Genomic DNA, 21,210 nt, shown 5'->3' with positions numbered 1-21,210 from the left:
TAGCATGGCTATTTTCTTAATATTTTCAGTTTTAAATTTTACCAATGAGGGTGTATTACTGATATAATTAAGAAATTAATGGCTTAAATAAGGCCATGCAGTCACATCACACTAGCTAGTGTTTACTGAATATGTACTATGGAGCCATTGAATACTCATTTGAGGGCTGGAGAGATGACTCAGTGGTCAAGGCACTGACTGCTCCTTCAGAGCACAGGGTTTGATTCCCAGCACCCACACAGCAGCTCACAATCATCTAAAGTTCTAGTGTCAGGGGATCCCAAGCCCTCTTCTGGCCTCTGAGGCCAGCAGGCATGCATGTGGAAGACATACGTGCAGGCAAAACACCCAACCCCCCACATAAAGATTTCATTTATGACCTCAACACACAGTATCTCACAGCCTTCCCAGCTCTAGTGTGGAACAGAGGTGTGACAAATAGGAAGTGCTATATACATGCCATTTATTTATTTATTAACAGATTAATTTAGAGTCAGTCTTTCTGTGTAGCCCATGGTAGCCTTAAACTCATGATTTCCCAGTCCTGGCCTTCCAGGTGCTGGATTTTAGGCATATACTACAGAGTCTTCCTCTAATACCTGTCTCTTGGATGGAAGGATGAGTAGATGGACGGGAAGATGAATGGATGGATGGGGGATGAATGAATGGATGGGGGATAAATGGATGGATGGAGGAGTGAATGAATGGATGGGGGATAAATGGATGGATGGAGGGGTGAATGGATGGATGGAAGAGTGAATGGATGGATGGGAATGAATAGATGGATGGGGGATGAATGGATGGATGGGGATGAATGGATGGATGGGGGATGAATGAATGGATGGGGGATAAATGGATGGATGGGGATGAATGGATGGATGGGAATGAATATATGGATGGAGGGATGAATGGATGGATGGGGGATAAATGGGTGGATGGAGGGGTGAATGGGTGGATGGAGGGGTGAATGGGTGGATGGAGGGGTGAATGGATGGATGGGAATGAATATATGGATGGAGGGATGAATGGATGGATGGGGGATAAATGGGTGGATGGAGGGGTGAATGGATGGATGGAGGGGTGATTTGTATGGAAATAAAACTAATTAACCATTTCCTCTTGATATATATATATATATATTTCAATATTGCAAATGCAACTGTGACAAACATCATTAGAAAAATATTTTTTTCTGGCTTCCATGTCACTTCTTAACCTCAGAAGTATAACTTTGGGCACCAAACCAGGGAATTTTTAAGGCCTTGCTGTGACTCTGAATGTCATGCTGAAATGTGGAGCTCCTTGCTTTCCAACTTTATTTTTATTTTTAATCTAGAAGAGTAGATGCCACTGCATTTTGAGTGTTCATTTGACAGGCAAAAATGATCTCTCACTGTGGCTTTGTTTTGCTTCTTTGGTGGGTGAAAAGTTGAACATTTTCCAAATGTCTCTTAGCCATCCTTCTGTGAATTGTCTCAACAGACACATTATTTCATAGTTATATTTGAATCCCTGGGGATAAATAAAATCTCCAGCTCCCACAAGTGCACAGTTCCAGGATAGAATCAGGCAAAATGTGTCATCACTACCCAGTGGGCCCAAACCTTTTCACAGCCCTTTTTGTGGGTGTGTCCTGTATGTGGGATGTGCTTGGCCCTTCTCTGAACCTATGCTTGCAGGACTGCCCTAGTGCTGCCCAGGCTCTCACCCCTGTGACTTTTTCCTGGTAGCCATAGCTCAGGATGCCTCCTGGGTGTTTGGGATGCTATAACTCACTTGGACTTGAACCTTAACATCCAGACAGAATCAGACATATGTCAGCTGCTTTACTGGTATTAAAATTATATTGTGGAGTCACCCACAGCCAGCAGAAAGACACCTCCGTCTTAGCAAGCCAGTGTCTTTGGGACAGTCTCGGCAATCCTTGCTTCTAATCTTGAGACACTAGCACTCTTGGCTCTCGTGCCTGCCTTCTGGTGCACTAGTAGAGCCCATGGAGTTGATGCCTGCTGACACTGGTACCCTCATTCCTGGTGACTCTATCCTGTGCATGGAACATGCCGTGTGGCATTGGTGCCCTGCTCGTGCACAGTCTGTCATGCTGACTATTAGCCTCCATGACCTCCATCCTTCACCTTAACACGTGACCTCTATCCTGCACACCAAGGCCTGCTCAACTCCCAACATTCTCTGGGAACATAGCTCCTTAAGAACCAGGCATTGGGGCTCTTACTCCTCTGCTCCCTTCTGTGAGTCCCCTTCTCTAGGGGACAGCTGCTTCCTGGAATGCCAGTCTCTGTCCATCCTGTTTCAAACCACTAGGTTTCTCTGGAAGACTGACCTCCACTATCTCTGCCTAGAAAAGCCTTTCAGTTGTTAAGTGCTGCATCCACCATGGTTAAGGACAGGTCCCTGTTCCTTCAGGACTTGGTGATGAGAAGGCTGGAGTACCTATGGGGATCTTTGGTGGTGCTGCCTGTGGCTGGGTGTCTGTACCACTCTCACTATGCAGTGTGGACTGTGGAGCCGGTGGACTAAGTGTAAAACCTGCTCCACTACTACCCAGCCTTGGCACCAGGAGAAAACCATCCCTTCTCAAATTTTCTTATCTGTAAAATGGGTACACTTTCCACCCCAGAGAGTTAAGGTGAGGACTGTGTGAGACAGGGGAAGTGACAATGCTTGCCACTGATTCTGTCACATGGGACACATTTAGTCAGAACTTGCTGCCAGTATTACCTTGTTCCTGACAGACGCAAGTTCTGGAGTAAGACTATAAAACCTGTGCAAAAGCTACAGGCCATATTCAAATTACTCACACTGCCCCTCCGTTTCTTGTTCACCTTATGGAAGGGGTGATATCACAGTCCGTTTATACTCCCGAATTCTCAACAAGCAATTCATTTTAGTGGCTAGCTTGTTCAGGGTGAACAGCCCTGGCAACAAGCCAGAAAAGAGGGGGTCTGCTCAAGTGGTTACATGTTCCTCATTGTCTCCTTGCAGAGGTGTTTTACTGAGCGTGCACACATGCATTCACACACATCATAACACAGATACAAACACTTCCGCCTCTGATAGCCATGTCACATATGCACACCCCACATGTGTGCAAAGACAACTGAGAGACATGCATGTGATGCATGTCCCATCTGCAACTCCACCCACATGCACATGAAGATGCCACATACTTATATATATATATATGCATATATATGTGTGTGTGTGTGTGTGTGAATGCTATACATATAAAAAAAGAAGAAAAGAAAGAGGGTGGCCACGGATACTGATTCTACTCCTTCCTTCTTGGTTTCAGTAGGGAACAGATGGTCCAAAGACAGTCAACATTTTACTTTCTCCAAATATAAAAGAAAGCTAGGTATGGTGGCTCATTCTTGTAATCCCAGCACTTGGGAGGTGGAGGCAGATGTATCAGGAGTTCAAAGTCATTCTTGACTATAAAGAAAGTTCCTCACCAGCCTGGACTCCAGTAAACCCTCTCTCAACAACAGAACAACAAAATGAACAAATAAAAACCCTAACAACAGCACAATAGGTGCAGTTTTGAGCAAGGTCTTGTTAACCTAAGAGATCTTTTAGTACAATCTCAATTTCCTATGAATAATACAAACAGCGAAGGAGGCATCCCTAATGATCATAGTCTCATCACTGGAGGCATTTATAAGAAGGGGGAAAGGACCGCATCAGAGCTGAGGGTCCACACTTCTAATGTGTTCTTATATATCTGGCAGGGAACTCTTACATAGACTAATACTGCCAGAGCAAAGTAAGTTGCATAGAGATTAAAGATTATATTCCACAGGAAGAGCCTGATTTGGGGTCTGAGTGCTTTGATATGGGACTGTTTGCAAGGGTAGATCTTTGAGGATGAACGCAGAATGAGGTGTGGCCTGCTGGAGCTGTGAGTGGCACCAGCTGGAACAGGTTCCTGGATGCCACTCTGTCAACTACAGGACCATTTCGCCTCTCAGGCTTCTGAAGCGTCTTTGATTAGCAAGTGCTGCTTAGAAGGATTGCATTTTCAGGGGAAGCCACAATGACTCCCCCCAGGTTAGCAGGAGGCAGAGTGTCAAGGCTGTCAGTGCAGAAAAAGAGCTAGGAAAGGGGAGTCAGGTCCGGAGTGTATGGTTGTGTCAAGAGCCGTGACTGAACCCGTGTAATCTTGTGTGTGTGCGCCTGTCTTTTATCGCCCAACTCAGATCAGGATACGTTTGTACAAATGAATTCTGCACACCAGACACAGGCCAACCCTCTCGCTTGGATTCCGAAACTCTCGTGCTCGGACAATGAGCTCTGTGTACCCAGGTTGCCGAATGCCGCGGGAGGCAGACTGAGCACATCCATGGAGAATGTTCAGGGAGGCAAGGAGACCAGGATGGAAGGAATCAGAAGCAGGTGGGCTTTACCTTTCTTCAGAGCCAAGACTACCAGGTGCGTGGTGGACCCGAACTTTCAGTGCTTGAAGCAGGTTTCTTAATGCCAAAGCAACGCGTGTGCTCACTGGGTTGCCCTGTACTTGATTCAGAGACTGACTGTAGACCACTACAGTGATTAAGCTGTTGGCCTTGGGACCAGGTCTCACTCCCATTTCCTCTGTTCTTACCTTCTGGTAGAGAAAGAGCTGTGTGGAAATGGGAAGTTTAAGAAGGTAACATTGGCAAATGTCACCAACCACCTTCGGAATAGCATAAGGCAGGTATCACTGTTCTTGGAGCTCGTTCTCCAACCCACACATCTCTGTGAAGTTGGTTTTGTCATTGTCTCTGTCTCCCAGGAGGGAGACTGAAGGGCTAGGACTTAATACCAGCAGTCCTTCTGGAGACTGTGCTGGTCAGCCTGACATGCTACTTTCCGGGATGATGGCTTGCTGTTTGAATCCGAATGCGAAAGCAATGGACTCATAAATGCGGTGTTCATTGTAAAACAATGATCCGTACGTTTAAAAATAGCCTAGACTCGGATTACACTTACAAGGCAAGTTACATAAATAGCACCGATTCCCAGGCTGTGTACTGAGGAGGGGGTGGAGTGGCAGGATCCGCTTTTGGGGGAAGATGAATTATACATCTGCTTCAGCAGGAGAGAACGGATGATTCACTTGAGCTGGAATACATGCATATACACAGACACCCTAAAGTAATACTTAGAGAATTATTGCCCCAATTCTGCTGATGCAAACACACCTCACTACGCAGTACAAAATCAATTAATAACGAGAAAGCAAAACTCTTTCTAGTCTCCATGGCAAACCACCCCAAGAACAGTGGTGTAGCCCAGCAGCCATCTTGTTATTCTGTTTCACAACTTTGTGGATTAGAAGAGGAGGCAAAACTCTGCTTTGTGTGATACTGAGAGCATCATGGGGGTCACCAGCAGTGCCCTCTGTATACAGGGCATCATGGGGTTACAGCAGTGCCTGCTGTATACAGGGCATCATGGGGTTACAGCAGTGCCTACTGTATACAGGGCATCATGGAGGTCATCGGCAGTGCCCGCTGGGTTATTCTTCATGCTGGCACTCTCTCGTCCCTTTGCAGCCTCAGGAGGCCCTTCCCATGCAGTGCTGCTCTGGGATCTGAGAATTTGGGAAGAACTCACCAATGGTCATAGCATGTACCCCAGAGACAGTGTGTCCTCATTTCTGCCATCACTCCTGGGCTCATACAAATTCAGAGGGACTAGGCATGGGCCTCATCTCAATGTGTGAGTGTCAGTGGGTTTGTGGAACCTTTTATCTGTCACTCCTTGGTCTAAAGTACTTTGTAGCACTGCGCTATTTACAAGCAGAAGCAGGACTGTGAAGAGACAGCACCCAGAGGTGCTTGCTGCCTTGCCTAACAATGCAAGTTAGGCACATAATGGAAGGAGGAACTCCTTAAGGTTGTCCTCTGACCTGTACACACACTGTAACATGTGTGTGTCCCCATACAGGAACACACACACACACACACACACACACACACAATCTAAAATGTAAAGAAAGAAAATGCAGAAGTTAACTATGACCTACTACAGGCCATTGTGTTAGCTTTCTGTTACTGTGACAAAATACCCCAGGTATTAAACTTAAAAAGAGGTAAGGCTAATTCTGGCTCGCCGTTTCAGTCTATAACCAGCTGGCCCCACTGATTTTGGATCTGTTATGAGCAGCACATCACGGCAGGAGTTGGTGCTAAAAGAAGCCCATTTGTTTCCAGCGGGTGGCAAAGAAAGGCTGGCAAGAGGAAGGAACTGGGGGTCTGCGGTCTCATTCCTCTAAGACCTCTGTGGATGTTTGGGTAGGAAGTGCCTTTCAAAATCTCCCTTACACTTAACATTGCTTCCTGCCTGGCGACACTATTTTGGGAAGTGCTGGAAACTATAAGGGATGTGATTTAGTTAGAAGTACGTCACTGGGGACAGGTCCTTAGGGGTCCATTGTACAGTGTAGCCTTCCTTGTCAGCAGCCTAGGCCCTGCCACAGTTGCAGTCCCCAAATAACTCACAGGACACTGTATTAATTATGAACCTGTTGACGTTTGGTTGTTTCTTACTGGCTAGCTCTGACTTAAGTATTTAACTCATAATTGTTAATCTAAGTATTTCTCTTACCGGAGAAAGGGGTCCGGACCTCTTATTCCTATGGTGGCTACATCATGACTGCCTGTGTCTCTCTTTCCCAGAATCCCCCTCAACTCCAAGTCCCACCTATCTTGCTTCCCTATTGGCCAACAGTGCTTTATTGACATATACACAGGGCTTCCCCATCAGTCCATTGTCCCTCATCCTGTCTGTCTCTCTCCATGGCCTATCTGCATGAGGTGAGCAGCCTCTGCCATGTGCTCCCGTGATGCTCTCCTCTGCCCTGGTGACACTCAGCCCTGCAGAGGCCTGTGGCTTGAAACCCCTACTCTGAGCCACTACAAATCCTCCATCCCTTACGTTGCTTCTATCACAGAAACACAATCCGTCTAAGACAACCTGTTGCCAAGCCTTACCTCTAAAGTTTCTGCTTCCCAGTAGACCCAGAGCAGGGGCCTGAGCCTTTAACTACACACCAGCCCTGGAGGACACTTACTGAAATCATAACAACCACCTAAGAAATGTCTCAACAGCATGGCAGCCATGAGCACAGTGGGGCTTGTAGGAACTTTTCAGCATTGCCGGGCAGCCTGCACTCTAACAGGAAGCTCAGCCACTCCTCTAAATCATGATGCCTCGGAACTACTTTTTTGTTTTGTTTTGGTTTTTTTTTTGTTTTTCGAGACAGAGTTTCTCTGTGGCTTTGGAGGCTGTCCTGGAACTAGCTCTTGTAGACCAGGCTGGCCTAGAACTCACAGAGATCCACCTGCCTCTGCCTCCCAAGTGCTGGGATTAAAGGCGTGCGCCACCAACGCCCGGCTCGGAACTAATTTTTAAATGTCCACTTTTCGCAGTTCCTAACAACTCATGTCAGAGGAGGTTGCTGGTGACCTTTAGGCAAACAGGAGCCCATGACTTGGGGTTTGTGGTAATGGGGCTGGGAAGGAGTGAGCCAAGGAAGGGGGGGGCGTTAGTCCAGGGGGTGTCATCAAAGAGCTACCGGAGGTGCTCAGGGCTCAGTTCCACCCGGTGTTTCAGCACTTGCCCTGAACTCTAGGGGAGGTGGCAGGAACCTGTCCTTTATAAGATGGTGGTTGGGATGGGTTCAGGCCTAAGTCAGGCATAGGTTCGGTGGTGTGTGTGCATGTGTGTGTGTGTGTGTGTGTGTGTGTGTGTGTGTGTGTGTGTGTGTATGTGTGTGTCTTAATTGGCAGGTGGAATTGTTTTCAGTCAGACAGAGGGAAGGAATGGCATGGGCAAGCCTATCAGTCTAACTAGAGTAGTTTTCTCAGCATCTACTGCATGCCTGTCCTGTGTGGGTGCTGAGAATTCAGTACTCATAGCAAAGACACGGTCCATGCCTCCTGGTGCTCACAGGTAGACAGGAATGGCCAATCAGGATCATGTGGGAAAGAGCATGCCATGCTGATGGCTTGATATTTAAGGCAGGTAGGCTAGAGTCAGAGGGGGAAGGGTGGGCAGCCTGTGGCATTGACCCCGAGGGCACCCTGCCACCAGTGCCATTCACAGAGCTTCTGAGGACAGAGACGTTGGCCACCTTCCTTTCATCGCTTCGTCGAAGTCTTTTCTGACTGCCCAGCGAAGGGCTGTCTCCTCCACTGCACTGGTTCCATTCAGGACAGCCCTCCCTGTGTGTGCCCACCCCGGCGAGCACATGCTTGCATCCGTATGCTCGCCGCGCAGAGACTCCCAAGAATAGCAATGCACCAGTTGTATCCTCAGCCCTGAAGCCAGAATGTGGAAGTTTTCAGTAAATGGATTTTGAGAGGCTGGGACAGAGAGAGAGAGAGAGAGAGAGAGAGAGAGAGAGAGAGAGAGAGAGAGAGACAGAGAGAGACAGAGAGAGAGAGAGAGAGAGGGAGAGGGAGAGGGAGAGGGAGAGAGAGAGGGAGAGGGAGAGAGAGAGGGAGAGAGAGAGAGAGAGAGAGAGAGACAGAGAGAGAGAGAGGGAGAGGGAGAGGGAGAGGGAGAGGGAGAGGGAGAGAGGGAGAGGGAGAGGGAGAGGGAGAGGGAGAGAGAGAGGGAGAGAGGGAGAGAGAGAGAGAGAGAGAGAGGAGAGAGAGAGGGAGAGAGAGAGGGAGAGAGGGAGAGGGAGAGAGAGAGAGAGAGAGAGGGAGAGGGAGAGGGAGAGGGAGAGGGAGAGGGAGAGGGAGAGGGAGAGAGAGAGAGAGGGAGAGGGAGAGGGAGAGGGAGAGAGAGACTTTCATTGTGGTAAAATAAGGAAGTATAAAATATATCATCATAACCATTTTATGCTTTCTGTTTACGGTGTCTATGGCAGAGGCATTGGGCACGTTCGCGCTGCTGTTGGGGCTTGTCATCTCCCCACATGGAAACACCTCCCCTCAGCGCTTCCTCCCATCCAGCCCAGCCCTAACGCAGCCCTTGGTACCTGTATCTACTTTCTATCTGTGAGTGTGACTCCTAAGTTCCTCCTATAACAATTGACTCACACACCATTTGTCCTTTTGTGGCCAAGAGTAAGTGGATTTTGAACAATTGAGAGATAGTTCCCTGGGTGGCGCATATCACGTGAACCACAGAAACCCAGGCCAGATAAGGCCTTGCTATTTTTCAAAAGGCACCAGAGATACTGCCCAAACCTCTCTCAGGTCCTCCCTGGGTATTAGGATGTTTCTTTCCCTTGAGTCTTGATGACTCTGCCAGTGTCTCTCCCTGTGCACTGGCTTAGGAAGGTTGATGCCCCACAAACCTTCCAGAGGGCTGGCCCATCTCTGACTCATATACCTTGCAAGTCCAAGCCTGGCCCCAGTGGGTTTTAGCCAAATTGGATTGGACTTGTAGCAGGACCAGATGCAAAGGTGAGTAGGTACAGAATGAGGCTCCTGCCTGCTTGGAAGAGCTGTTTTGGTCTGCCATAGCTCCCATCACAGGCTCCACCTCCCAAACCTGGGGACCCTGAGGGGGTCCATGGGCAGCTACCTGCACCAACAGCCCCTGCTGCAGTCCAGTTGTCTAATCAGCATGGCTAGGGTAGCCTCCCTGGTGTTGGGGACAGGCTGGGTGACACTGATTTGGTGGCTGGCTGTCTTGGAGGCCCAGTGCCAGCTGTTTCCAGAGCTCTGAGCACACACATATTGGCATCTGTTCCTCCATTCTGCACTCTGCTTCTCTCTGAGTGTGTTTCTGAGGTGGCCCCGGGTCACTTGACTTGTCATCAGTCTACTGTCTAGACCAGTCTTTGCTTAGTGGAATATTATGGGCACCAGTCTGTTTTCTGCTGCTATAAAGATGATCAGCAAGGCTGGGTTCGTTAAAAGGAGGAAGGGGTTTAGGTAGCTCGCATTCTGAAAACTGAAAATCCAAACATCAAGGTGCTGCTTCTGCTGGGCCCTCTACTCCCGCCCCTCGCTTCTTTATCTCATGGCAGATGACTCTGTAGGAATGCCTGCTAGAGCCTCAGTGGAAAGAGGAGGTTAGGGGCTGAGCCTCTCTTGCCCTTCCAGAACAACTCTCTATCTCGCAGAACTAACTGGGGTCCCTTAGGAACCAATTAACTCCTTCTGAGGAGGGCATCCCCAGTTACCTAGTCATATCCCACTAGGCCCCCCTTCTTAAAAACCCAACCACCTACCAACAGCACTTCCCAGAGGACCAAACTTTGAACAGTTGAATCCTTGGGGAACAAATGACATCCAAACCATGCCACTGCACAACTCCAGTGTGACAAGGGGGCACCCGACTCACATGCACTGATGGATGGGAGCCCGGGAGCTTGGAAGATCACTCCTATTTTATGGCTGAGGAAACGGGATTCTGGAGTCATTGCATAAGCAAACTAAGGCGGGCAGTGGAGGTCCATGTGAGGTCTGGGTGACTATGATGAGCCCTCTGGGACAGAGACCCCAATGCCGTCCCTGCTCGTGTTGTCCTCCTCACTAAGCCAGCCTGTGGTGGGGTTGGTCTAAGGATCTGCCGAATTGCTTGGCACAAAGCTGCCTTCTTCAGGCCACACTAACAAATGGCCGACAAGATCCCTTCCAGGAGCACGCGATCTTGATGTTTCCATCTTTCCCTTCAGCCCTTACAGTGTCCGAGAGCAACCGGACAGCATCTGTTCAAGTCAGAAGCCAACTCAGCTTGTCTCTGGGGCAGCTGTCCACAGCACAGGTACAGACCAAGCCCTGGAAGGGGGCGGGAAGGGAGGCCTTACTCCCCCACTTCCTTTCAAACCTTTACCACCTCTTCTGCTCGTTTCCCAAAGGAAGTTCACAATAATTTTGCTTTAAAATTTTTTGGCTTTGAGATGACCTCTCAGAGTCAACATCTGTTCTTGGGTGACACATGAATCTAGAAGGGGATAGTTGGGGGAGGGTGGCTGAGTGTGAGAAATACCAGCCCTGCTGCCTCTTGTGGGTGCACAGTATCTCCCAGCGCTCTCCCTAAAGCACACACAGGGAGGGCAGCATGCTTTTCTCCACAACTTCCCAGTCACAAGTGAAGACAGAGATTCCGTAACTTAGGAGAGTACTGGTACTTAAAGAATGTTAAGCCTGCAAGCCAGGTCTGGATGCTGCCACATCTCTCTGCGAATAACTAAACTGTCTGTGTGCTAGACTCGGGCATGGTCCCTGGGAGGAAAGATGTGAATTGCTTGTGGTGGTTGGTTGCCATGGGGTATTTTCCCACCAGAAGTGTGACAGAAATTGTGTCCTACCCCAAGATTCTAGCTTCCTAGAAACAGCTTTTGGCTTCTGCTTTGGGTCTCCTCCAGACACAAGCTTTGGAAGTACTCCAGGACACCCAAGCTGGGCTGTCAGCCCCTGTACTTTGGTGACTGGTAGAGACCCATGTTAGCGGTCCTTTATTAGAACAAATTTCTGAGAGAAGTCGATTTAAAAAGAGGAAAGGTGGGAAGGCAGAGGCAGGGGGATCTCTGTGAGTTGGGACAATCCTGGTTTACATACCAAGTTCAAGTTCTGGCCCAGCCAGGGCTACATAGTAAGACCCTGTCTTAAAAACAAAAGAACGGAAAGGTTTATTTCTACCTATGACTTCAGAGGTACCAGTCCAGGTTGCTGGGCCTGTTGCTTTGGGCCTGTGATGGCAGAGTATATCATAGCAGGAGAGACTGAAGGGTGAGGCCTATTCATGGATGAGCATCGGGAAGCAGACAGAGAGATGAGGAACCTGTGGTTTAGTGTCCACTTCAAGACCACGCATGCAATGACTCAATTTCTGTACCCCTTTAAGGCACCCTCTCTTAAAGGCTGCACTACCTCCAGCAGCAACACACAGTGGCAGCAAAGCTGTCAACTCATGGTCTTTTTGGGGACATTCAAAATTCAAGCTCCCAAAGACTCAAAGCTACTTCACTGTCTCATCTCTGTGTTTTAGTTTCAGTTGTCTTCGACAGGAAGTACAATCCCCACTTACCCTCCATCTTGTCTCAAGACCAATGCAGGAGAAAATGTTAGGTGAGCATGGTGTCTCATGCTCATGATCCAAGACCCTTGACCACAGAGGCGGGTGACCCAGACGTTGAAGCCAGTGTTGGATTCATACTAAGTTGGAGGCCAGAGTGAGCAACGTGGAGAGAACATGCGATAGGACATTTGACTAATGTGTACAAGGGCCTAGGTTCCATCTCCAACACCAATGAGGAGGACTTACAGTGAATCACTAAGAAAATGGCCACCATCCGCCATCCTGCCTTGGTCTCTATTCTTGTAGCCCAGCCTTGAGTAACAGTGGCCCAGTTGTGGTTCAGTCAAACCTGTGTTCAATGATCTGTCCTCAGGCTGATGGGAGATTTGCTGTGAGCTGCTCTTGCTTGTATATGTGTGTGTGTTGTTAGGCTCCAACTGGTTTGTGAGGGAAACCCAAACATGGTGCTTTGATTCTGCCCCCAGGGTCACAGAACAGCTGGAGGAAGAGCTTTACGGAGGAACCCAACCAAGACGTGGTGTGTGTGACACTGAAGCGTGACCCACATCGTGGTTTTGGTAAGAGGGTGCCCTGAAGGTGAGGCCCAGATTCTGCTCAGCAGAGAGGGGATGAGCGCCATTCTCCCCTTGACTTTTCCTCTCCCCCAATCTGGCCTCTTCTCTTCTAGCTTGCATTTTTCAACAACCCCTTCCGCTTTTTCCTTCCCGTCAGTGCCAGCAAAGAACACAACGCGACTTTTGGGGCAAAGAATTCCTTGCAAGTGCCGATGTATTTTCAGAGTGCATCTAAGCACAAGATAAAAATAAAACACCCTCCTCCTCGCACACCTTATGCCAATCTTTCTCCAGTATAAATAGGTTCTTAGTGGTGTAGAGGAGTAGGCAATCTTTCTCATCTTCAGTTATTCCTCACATTTAAAAAGCCTTAAAGTCATGTAAGAAAAAAAGATACTGAGACAGATATTTGGTTAGAAATCATCTTTCCCAGGCCTGGGGAGATAGCTCAGTTGGTAAAATACTTTACATGCAAATGTGAAACCAGTGTTCAGATCCCCCGCACACACATGAAAAGTTGGGTATGTGATGTTATGCCTGTAATCCTGGCTCTCAGGAAGCCGAGACAGGGATTCCTCCAGCAAGCTGACTAATTAGAGTAGCTGAGTCGGTGAGCGTTGAGTTCGGTGAGAGGCCGCCTCGGGGCTGAAACCCACGTGATGACTCACAACCAGAACTCTAGTCTCGGGGATTTGACACCTTATTCTGGCTTCCACAGGCATTACACACACACACACACACACACACACACACACACACACACACACACACACACACACACACACACGGTACAGAGACATACAGACAAGCAAAACACCCACAAACATATAAGAAAAAAACTTGTAAGTAATAAAGTAGAGAACAACCCAGGAAGACATCCAGTGTCAAACTCTGGAGCTCCACAGGGGCACACATGAATGTGAACTTACGCACATGCAACACACACACACACACACACACACACACACACACACACAGAGATGGGGTCGGGCAACCCCAAGTCCTGTCACAAAGCCATCTGGGCTGGTGGAGCTGCATTTGCAGCCTAACTGTGGGTGGTACAGGGCACAGTCTGCTTTCTCCAGGCATCTTACTCAGATGCCGTTATCAGACGTGCCACTCGGTAACTGTGTGAGCCACCAAGTCATTAAGCATTATTTTATCGCTAAGTGCCATCTTGGGTTACAGGTTTCGTCATTAACGAGGGAGAAGATACCGACCAAGCAAAACCCGGCATTTTCATATCTTCCCTCATACCTGGGGGACCAGCAGAAAAGGCTAAAACGATCAAACCAGGTACATCTTAAGTTAAATCACCAGAGATGCTTGAAGTTAACCACCTTTCTTATTTCCTTGCTGGTGTTACTGATATTTTTTTTTCCTCCAGGGGGGAGGATACTAGCCTTGAATCACATCAGCCTGGAGGGCTTCACATTCAGCATGGCTGTTAGAATGATCCAGAACTCTCCTGACAACATAGAATTAGTCATCTCTCAGTCAAAAGGTACCTTTCATTTCACTTTCAGCAATGGAACAGCCTCCTCGGTTACCACCTTGGACCAAAAACACGAAGCTCCATGTAGGTCTTTGGTGTAGCTCCCTGCAGGCGTGGTCCTGGCTTGCCAGGAGGCAACTCGGTGGCACAAATCAGCGTGCTGTGAAATCTCAGGGACAGGGCAGGTTCCCATGATTGCATGTCACTCTGAAAGGCAGCCGCCTCCTGATCAGACATGGCTGGATACTCGCAGTGTGTACGAGTTCCCGCCCACTCTCCTTGCAGGGCAAGGAGGTGATTCTTATTGACACTCAAGTCCCAGGTTTCCTCTGCAGCTGGGAAGCAGAGTGAGGTTGCCTACAGTCCGCATCTGCACCACAAGCACAGAGTTCCTGCTTACGGAGCTCCAGATCAACCCCTAAAGTCCTAACTGTGTAAGGGTTGTTTTCTTCATTGTTTTGACTTAAGAACAATAGCTAAGCAAAAAGCACCTATTATATTATGTTTGCTTTGGAGACATTTTGGTGGATTTCTTGATAGAGGGGAGGGAGGGAGGCTGATATCCTCTTACCCTGGTTACTAAGGACCACTGATGCTTTTTTTGCTGGGTGATCTTGTAAATTACACGAGGTGGCGTACAAACCCAGGCTCATCTCCAAATGCAGGCATCCCACCTGCTGTGCCCAGGAAAACCAGCCCCACACTTGCACATGCTGTCACCTCACTGCAGGTAGGGTCTTTCACAGTGCCTCAGGGGCCAGCCCCAATGTTTCCATCACACCAGCCTCAAGATCACTGTCTCTGCTGGACTCTACAGCGCTGACACCTCCTTCTGAGGCAGGTCAGCAACCTTCGAATTTTCCTTCACACTCTCTGCGTTGAGGGGATTCAGATCACTTCTTGTGTTGCCAGGCAATAATGCTAGCCGATCAAAAAGCAATTCAGTGTAGTTCAAGGACAGCCTACCATGACGGTCAAGATGTTAAAAGCTGATAGCCAAAATTTAAGTGCCCTAACCACAGTCTTGTATTAAAATTCCAGACAGCAAGTGCATCCACTGTCCAGGAGTTACACGCCATCTCCTCATGGTGGCCCAGTTCCCTGTCGGGAACACGACTTTGCCGCAGTTGGGATTTATACTGAGCTGATCTATTGTTGGGGGAAGAGGTCTAGAGATGATCTCCTGTGAAGGCAGCTGTTCTAGATGGGGCCTTAGGAGCTGGCAGCTAATAGTCCATCCTGACAGCTATGAAAACTGATCGTAAACTGAGTTGTAATCACCCACAGAAGAGCAGGGTAGGAAGAATGACTGTGTGTTATAAAAGGGGACTTCTTAGACTGCTTAAGTGACATAGGCTCCAGCATACAGTGGCTGTCTGCATGATGGAGGGACTGAGGACCACGGCTGCTTAGTCCATTAGACTGGGTGCCGCCACTGCCCCATTTGGCAGCAAAGGCCTGGGGGATTCCTGGGAAGCCACGAGTCTTCAGTTCATGCTGCAAGGTGAAGGGTGGATACTCAGAAGCAAGAAGAGAAGGTTCAGAAAGTGAGCAGTGCTACTTTCCCTTGGTTCTCTACATCAGGGCCAAGGTCAGAAGGTGCTTCCCAGTTTGAGGAAGGGCTTGCCCTCCCCTCCCCTCACCGCGTTGACCATTCCTGGAAATGCCCTCACCAACCACCCCAGGGACACAGCTCTTAGCTGATTCTAGATCCTAACAAGTGGCCAATTACTATTAGCCAATATGACTCCTCGATTATACTTCTATTACAAAGAGCACAGTGGGACAGGCTGGCTTTTCAGGTCTAAGGTCCCATTCTCTGCTCCTATGAAGGGCATGGAAGAAAGGGAACAGATGTCTGCAATGCTGCCCAAAGGACAATGGCAGTGGACTTTGAGAAAAATGATCGGGAGCATGGCATTACCCACTGGCACCCCCCCACACTTCATACTAAATAAACTTAGATTTAGATAACTCAAGACCAGATTTATTAAGTCAAGCTCATTGGATATGTGAGCTTGAGCACTTTCCTGGGTGCTAGTAAGCTGTTTCAAAGCAGTAAATGTACCTGTGTGTTCCCACTCCAGGTCTGAAGGACCTCTGTTAGCCTTTCTCCAACACGTATCTGCTGAGCCACTAATATTCTATTAGCACACCAGCAGTAAATGCATTTGCTGATTTATATATGCCAATCTATATATGTGTATGAGGACACATATGTATGTACATACACATCTTCATATATAAACATAGAATCCCAAGTCTATGAATAATCTCTTTTTCATTAATCTTGCAATGTCATGCTCTTGACATACTTATTTTGTATACAGAGAAATCAAAGGCCAGAAATGTTACTTATCTTACTCCAGGGTTTACCTATTGATCCGCATCTCATTTTTTTTTCCTTTAGTCTATGCCAGTTAGACTAAGCAGGAATCCATGATCAACCTTCACTTAGAGGAGCCCAGAGCTTGGTAAATTACCCGGTATACTCCAAGGATACTGCATGCTGATAACAGCTGTGCTCCTCATGGTTTTGTAGAAGGTCAGGGTTAAGAAAAGCCCCACATGTTGAATATGGGATTTGGGACAAACCAGTTCATCCTTTTGATTCTGTTTTAATAAATTCATTAAATAATTAATCTGTTTCTAATTAAACTGAGATGACACCTTCCTGGTGGCCTGTTGAGAGGATGAAAGGATCTTATCATCCTCTCCTCTCCGCGTCTCTCCTCCCCTCCCCTCCCTCCTTCCCCCTCCCCCTCCCCTCCGTCCTTCCCCCTCCCTCTCCCCTCCGTCCTTCCCCCTCCCTCTCCCCTCCTTCCTTCCCCCTCCCCTCCTTCCTTCCCCCTCCCCTCCTCTCCTCTCTTTTCCTCTCATGTCCCCTCCCATCACAGGAATGACAGAAGTTTAATGAAGAGGAGCAGGCACCCTTCGCTATCCTTGCTCTCCTGTTTTCATAACTGGGTCATACAAGTGATTTCAATTTACATTTCTGATCACTTCTAGAATCTTCCATTTATTCTAGATGCAGCATTCTTCATGAAATGCTGAATTCATAGCATCCGCTGCAACTATAAAAGCTCTTGTCACTCAAGGAAAATTCTGTGTCTCTTAGGATGCTACCAATATGCCAGCCTCTCCAAGCGTTGACTTCTTGGCTTGTTTTTTATAGGTGTTTGTGGAAACGTCTCCAGCGAAGAAAAGAACAGCACAGCAAGTTCTGGCGTGTTCTGTACAGACATCCTGAGCAATGGGCACCAGGGAAGAGAGTCAGCACACACATATGACCAGGACAGAAATGTCAGAGGACCGGAAATGGCTCAGGTGCAGGGCTCACCACCCAGGCAGGGGCCTCCCCCCTCCCCATGTTGTTAAAGATGCCTAGCCTCCTGGTCTCCACACTGGACTCTAGAAGAGGGAGGATAGGCCGTGGAGTCAAGGAAGCTCCCATGTCCTATGCCGTCCTCTGCTCTTGATGTGCCTTGTCAAGCAGCTACAGGTTGCTTAACCTCTTCTTGGCACGGGAAGCAGACAGAGCAACTGACATTGGGGGTTAAGGCTCAGCTTGGAGCCTCTAGAGTTCCTCCTCATTTATTAGAACTGCTTCTGATTATGGCAACGTGAGGCAGTTGATTGGTGCTGAGGGCCAGGCAAGGGCCGCTAGGTGTGTTATAATCTCGACTTCTACTTAGCCCTCGAGCTAGTAGCTAAATAGTTTTGTGCTTACCATTGCTCCATGGGGCAAGAGGACAAAGTGTGGCCTCGGCTTCAGTCTCTGCTCTGCGTCGCCCAATGGCTCCTTGGTTACTGGGTGGGCAAGTCCCCCACGGCCTCCCAGGTCAACCCTTTCCTTTTGTTCTGGATCCCTTGTGGTTGTTGTTCACAGGCTCTTCCAGTTGAGTCTTCCTGGAAGAAGCTTTGATAAGAGCCTGAAATTCTGCCACAAATGGGATAAGCCTGCCACTGGCCATGTGCGGACAACAGTGGCCATCCCTGTAGTGATGAGCAGAGAGCCTACGAGCAGCTCTTTACTGAAGCTCTTTGCTTTCCTGGCTTCTGTCAGCCCCTTGCCCCTCCCACCCACAGGCTCAGAGTGGCTACAGCAGCTACTGCTTCTACCCCAGGCCCAGCAGCTGCTCACCGCTTCTCTAAAAACTGCTAGAACTGTTGAAACAGGCTTGGTATTAACTATCCTCCCTGGCCCGGACTGGGTGTGTAGACTTTCTTGTTCTTTAAATAGACAGGTTGCTCTGTGTCTCCCATATTTCTCTTGTGGAGATAGAAGGGTGATGTCTGTCCACAAGGACCTCAATGATGAAGCCTGTGCTCACCATTGAACAGTTTTTTGGGTGTATCACTTTGGACAAAATCTTGGGGAAATTGTACTTGAGCCTATTACTAAGTCATGGCATTCAAGTGGTTTGCATTTCATGAACCACCTCCAGGGGAGGACTAACTAGCTGTGCATAGCCACTGTACTAGCTGACACTCCACATACAGTTCTCAATCTAGGTGGGGATACCGCTTTCTCTGGACTCAATGGCTTCAACTATGTAATATTCTCTTTCATTCCACAAATAATTGTCAACTCCTGCATATGTATTAGGTACTAATCAGCTGCTGACACAGCAAAGAACTGAACAGATGGGTCTCTCACTCAAAGCCCAGAGGAACATTCTGTGCCCATTGTGCAGAAGGAATCATTTTCTCCTCATTTGCTGGATAGGGTCCTTGTAAGGAGGCATATTGGCAAGAAAAGAGCACACACATTTATTGACTGTATGTCTTACAGGAGATTTTGTGAGGAGATGGATACCCACACAGTTAAACCGAAGTGTATTCTATAGCAAGTTTGGTGTCAATGGAGAACTGTGATTAAGTAGAAAGCACGAGCCAACTGGAGGACACTTAATGAGTCTGTCAGTCAATTCTCTGTGTCCTTGACCCTTAGCCTTTGAGCTAAGGCTGCAACATCATCTGGGATTAGGGAAGGTATATCTCTCGTGAGGGCCTTATGCCATGCTTAGGGAAAGGTTAGAGAATCCTTGGTTCCAATGACAGACCAGTTTAGAAAAGCCAGAGGAAGCCATAGACCTGCCTACTCACTCTGCTTCACAGGCTCCTTAGACGCAGCAGAGTCATTTGCTGAATGGCTTTGTTATGATGTCGTATGTTCTGTCCCCAAGCACCAAGGTCTGGCAGGCAGGTTAGCTCTTTTCATGTTAATATCTTCTTAATTGGTCATGATGTTCATCCACACAGTTCAGGTACGATGAGCTGGATGCAGCTGGACTTGGAGACTCACCCCTGTAATCCCAGCATTTGGGAGAATGAGGTCAGAGAATTACCACAAATACAGGGTCAGCCTGGTCTATGTAGCGAGTTCAAGTCTGTAAGGTTTGTAGAGAGAGAGTTTGCTTTAGACCCTACCCCCATGAAAGTTGGACACAGAGTCAGAGAGAATAATATTGATAGAAATTGTCACCAGCTTATGTGCCCTGCAGTAGACTAGGCACTGTGTAAGAGCAAGCTCACGAAAGCTCGATGGCAGTTATATGAGACTGTCAACTCCTCTTGTAGGATTATTACCCAAGGTGCAAAGAGGAAGAGATTGTGCTAAAGCCTCCAGGGAGTTAGTGGTCCATCTGAGCCTGGAATCTATGGTGTTGGACTCCAGAGCAGAAATGATGCTCTCGGGCTGCTCTTTTTTTATGTTTTTATTTAAATTAGAAACATGAATGCTTCAAATGTCAATCCCAGTTCCCTCTCCCACCCCTCCTCCCTTGTCCCTCCACTAGCCCCCCCAAGCTCAATCCCCACATCATTCCCAAGGGAGGGTGAGGCCCTCCTTGGGGGGATCTCCAGAGTCTGTCATTTCATCCAGGGCAAAACCTAGGCCCTTCCCCTTGTGTCCAGGCTGAGAGAGCATCCCTCCATGTGGAATGGGCTCCCAAAGTTCATTTGTACGCCATGGTGAATATTAATCTATTACCCAAGGCCCCAGAGATTTCTGCGGCCTCCTCACTGACACTACATTCATGGAGTCTGGATCAGTCCCCTGTTGGCCTCTCAGCCATCAGTCTGGGGTTCAAGATCTCCCCCTTGTCCAGTCAGCTGTTTCTGTGGGTTTCACCAGCACGGTCTTGAGCCCTTTGCTCATCACTCCTCCATCTCTGTCACTGGGTTCCAGGAGTTCAGTTCAGTGTTTAGCTGTGGGTATCTATCTCTGCTTCCATCAGTCACTGGATGAAGGTTCTAGGATGGCATATAAGGTAGTCATTAACCTTATCATCAGGTAGGGGCTATTAATGTAGTATCTCTGCTATTACTTAGTTTTCCAGTTGGTGTTATCCTTGTAGATCTCTGGAAATCTCACTAGTGTCAGCTCTCTCATCAAAGCTATAGTGACTCCAACTATTATGGTATCTCTCATCCTGGTCTCCTCTATTCTTACTTGACTCAATCTTCTTGCTCCCTCATGTCTTCTTCTACCCTCCTCTTCTCCCCCTCTCTTTTTCCTGATTCCCTCTCCCCTCCCCCCATGTTCCCAATCTGCTCAGGAGATCTTGCCTCTTTCCACTTCTCTAGGGTATAATGCATATCTCTTGGTAACCTCCCTGTTTCCCAGACTCACTGACCCTGGGATTGTAGCCTGACACTCCCCTGATCCATGTCTAAAATCCATATATGAGTGAGTACATACCATGTTTGTCTTTTTGTGACTGGGTTACCTCACTCAGGATGGTTTCTTCTAGTGCTGTCCATTTGCCTGCAAATTTCAACATTCCATTGTTTTTTTCCACTGAGTAGTACTCCATTGTGTAAATGTACCACATTTTCTCTATCCACTCTTCAGTTGTGGGGCATCTAGGTTGCTTCCAGGATCTAGCTATTACAAATAATGGTGCTATGAACATAGTGGAATGGACATCCTTGTTGTATGAATTGGCATCTTTTGGGTATACGCCTAAGAGTGGGATTGCTGGGTCTTGTGGTAGACTGATTCCCATTTTCTTGAGGAATCTCCATACTGATTTCCAAAGTAGCTGTACAAGTTGGCACTCCCACCAGCAGTGGAGGAGTGCTCCCCTTTCTCCACATCCTCTCCAGCATAAACTGTCATTGGTGTTTTTGATTTTAGCCATTCTG

At 48.1% G+C, this 21,210-nt stretch overlaps 1 protein-coding gene across 3 annotated transcripts in view; it reads left to right on the top strand.

Annotated features, from left to right (window-relative positions):
* Frmpd2 (FERM and PDZ domain containing 2) overlaps positions 1–21,210 on the top strand; it is a 115,221-nt gene that overhangs the window by 66,059 nt on the left and 27,952 nt on the right. For all 3 annotated transcript variants that reach the window (XM_040747717.1, XM_040747716.1, XM_021231548.2), the window contains exons 16-21: positions 4,218–4,413; positions 10,643–10,731; positions 12,474–12,566; positions 13,752–13,859; positions 13,951–14,067; positions 17,234–17,385. In XM_040747717.1, the coding sequence (XP_040603651.1) occupies positions 4,218–4,413; positions 10,643–10,731; positions 12,474–12,566; positions 13,752–13,859; positions 13,951–14,067; positions 17,234–17,385 (755 nt within the window). The remainder of the gene's footprint in view (positions 1–4,217; positions 4,414–10,642; positions 10,732–12,473; positions 12,567–13,751; positions 13,860–13,950; positions 14,068–17,233; positions 17,386–21,210) is intronic.

This window comes from Mesocricetus auratus, unplaced genomic scaffold (genome assembly GCF_017639785.1).
Source record: "Mesocricetus auratus isolate SY011 unplaced genomic scaffold, BCM_Maur_2.0 Super-Scaffold_100006, whole genome shotgun sequence".
In the NCBI taxonomy this organism is placed as follows: domain Eukaryota; kingdom Metazoa; phylum Chordata; class Mammalia; order Rodentia; family Cricetidae; genus Mesocricetus; species Mesocricetus auratus.
This window is presented reverse-complemented; position numbering and strand designations above follow the sequence as displayed.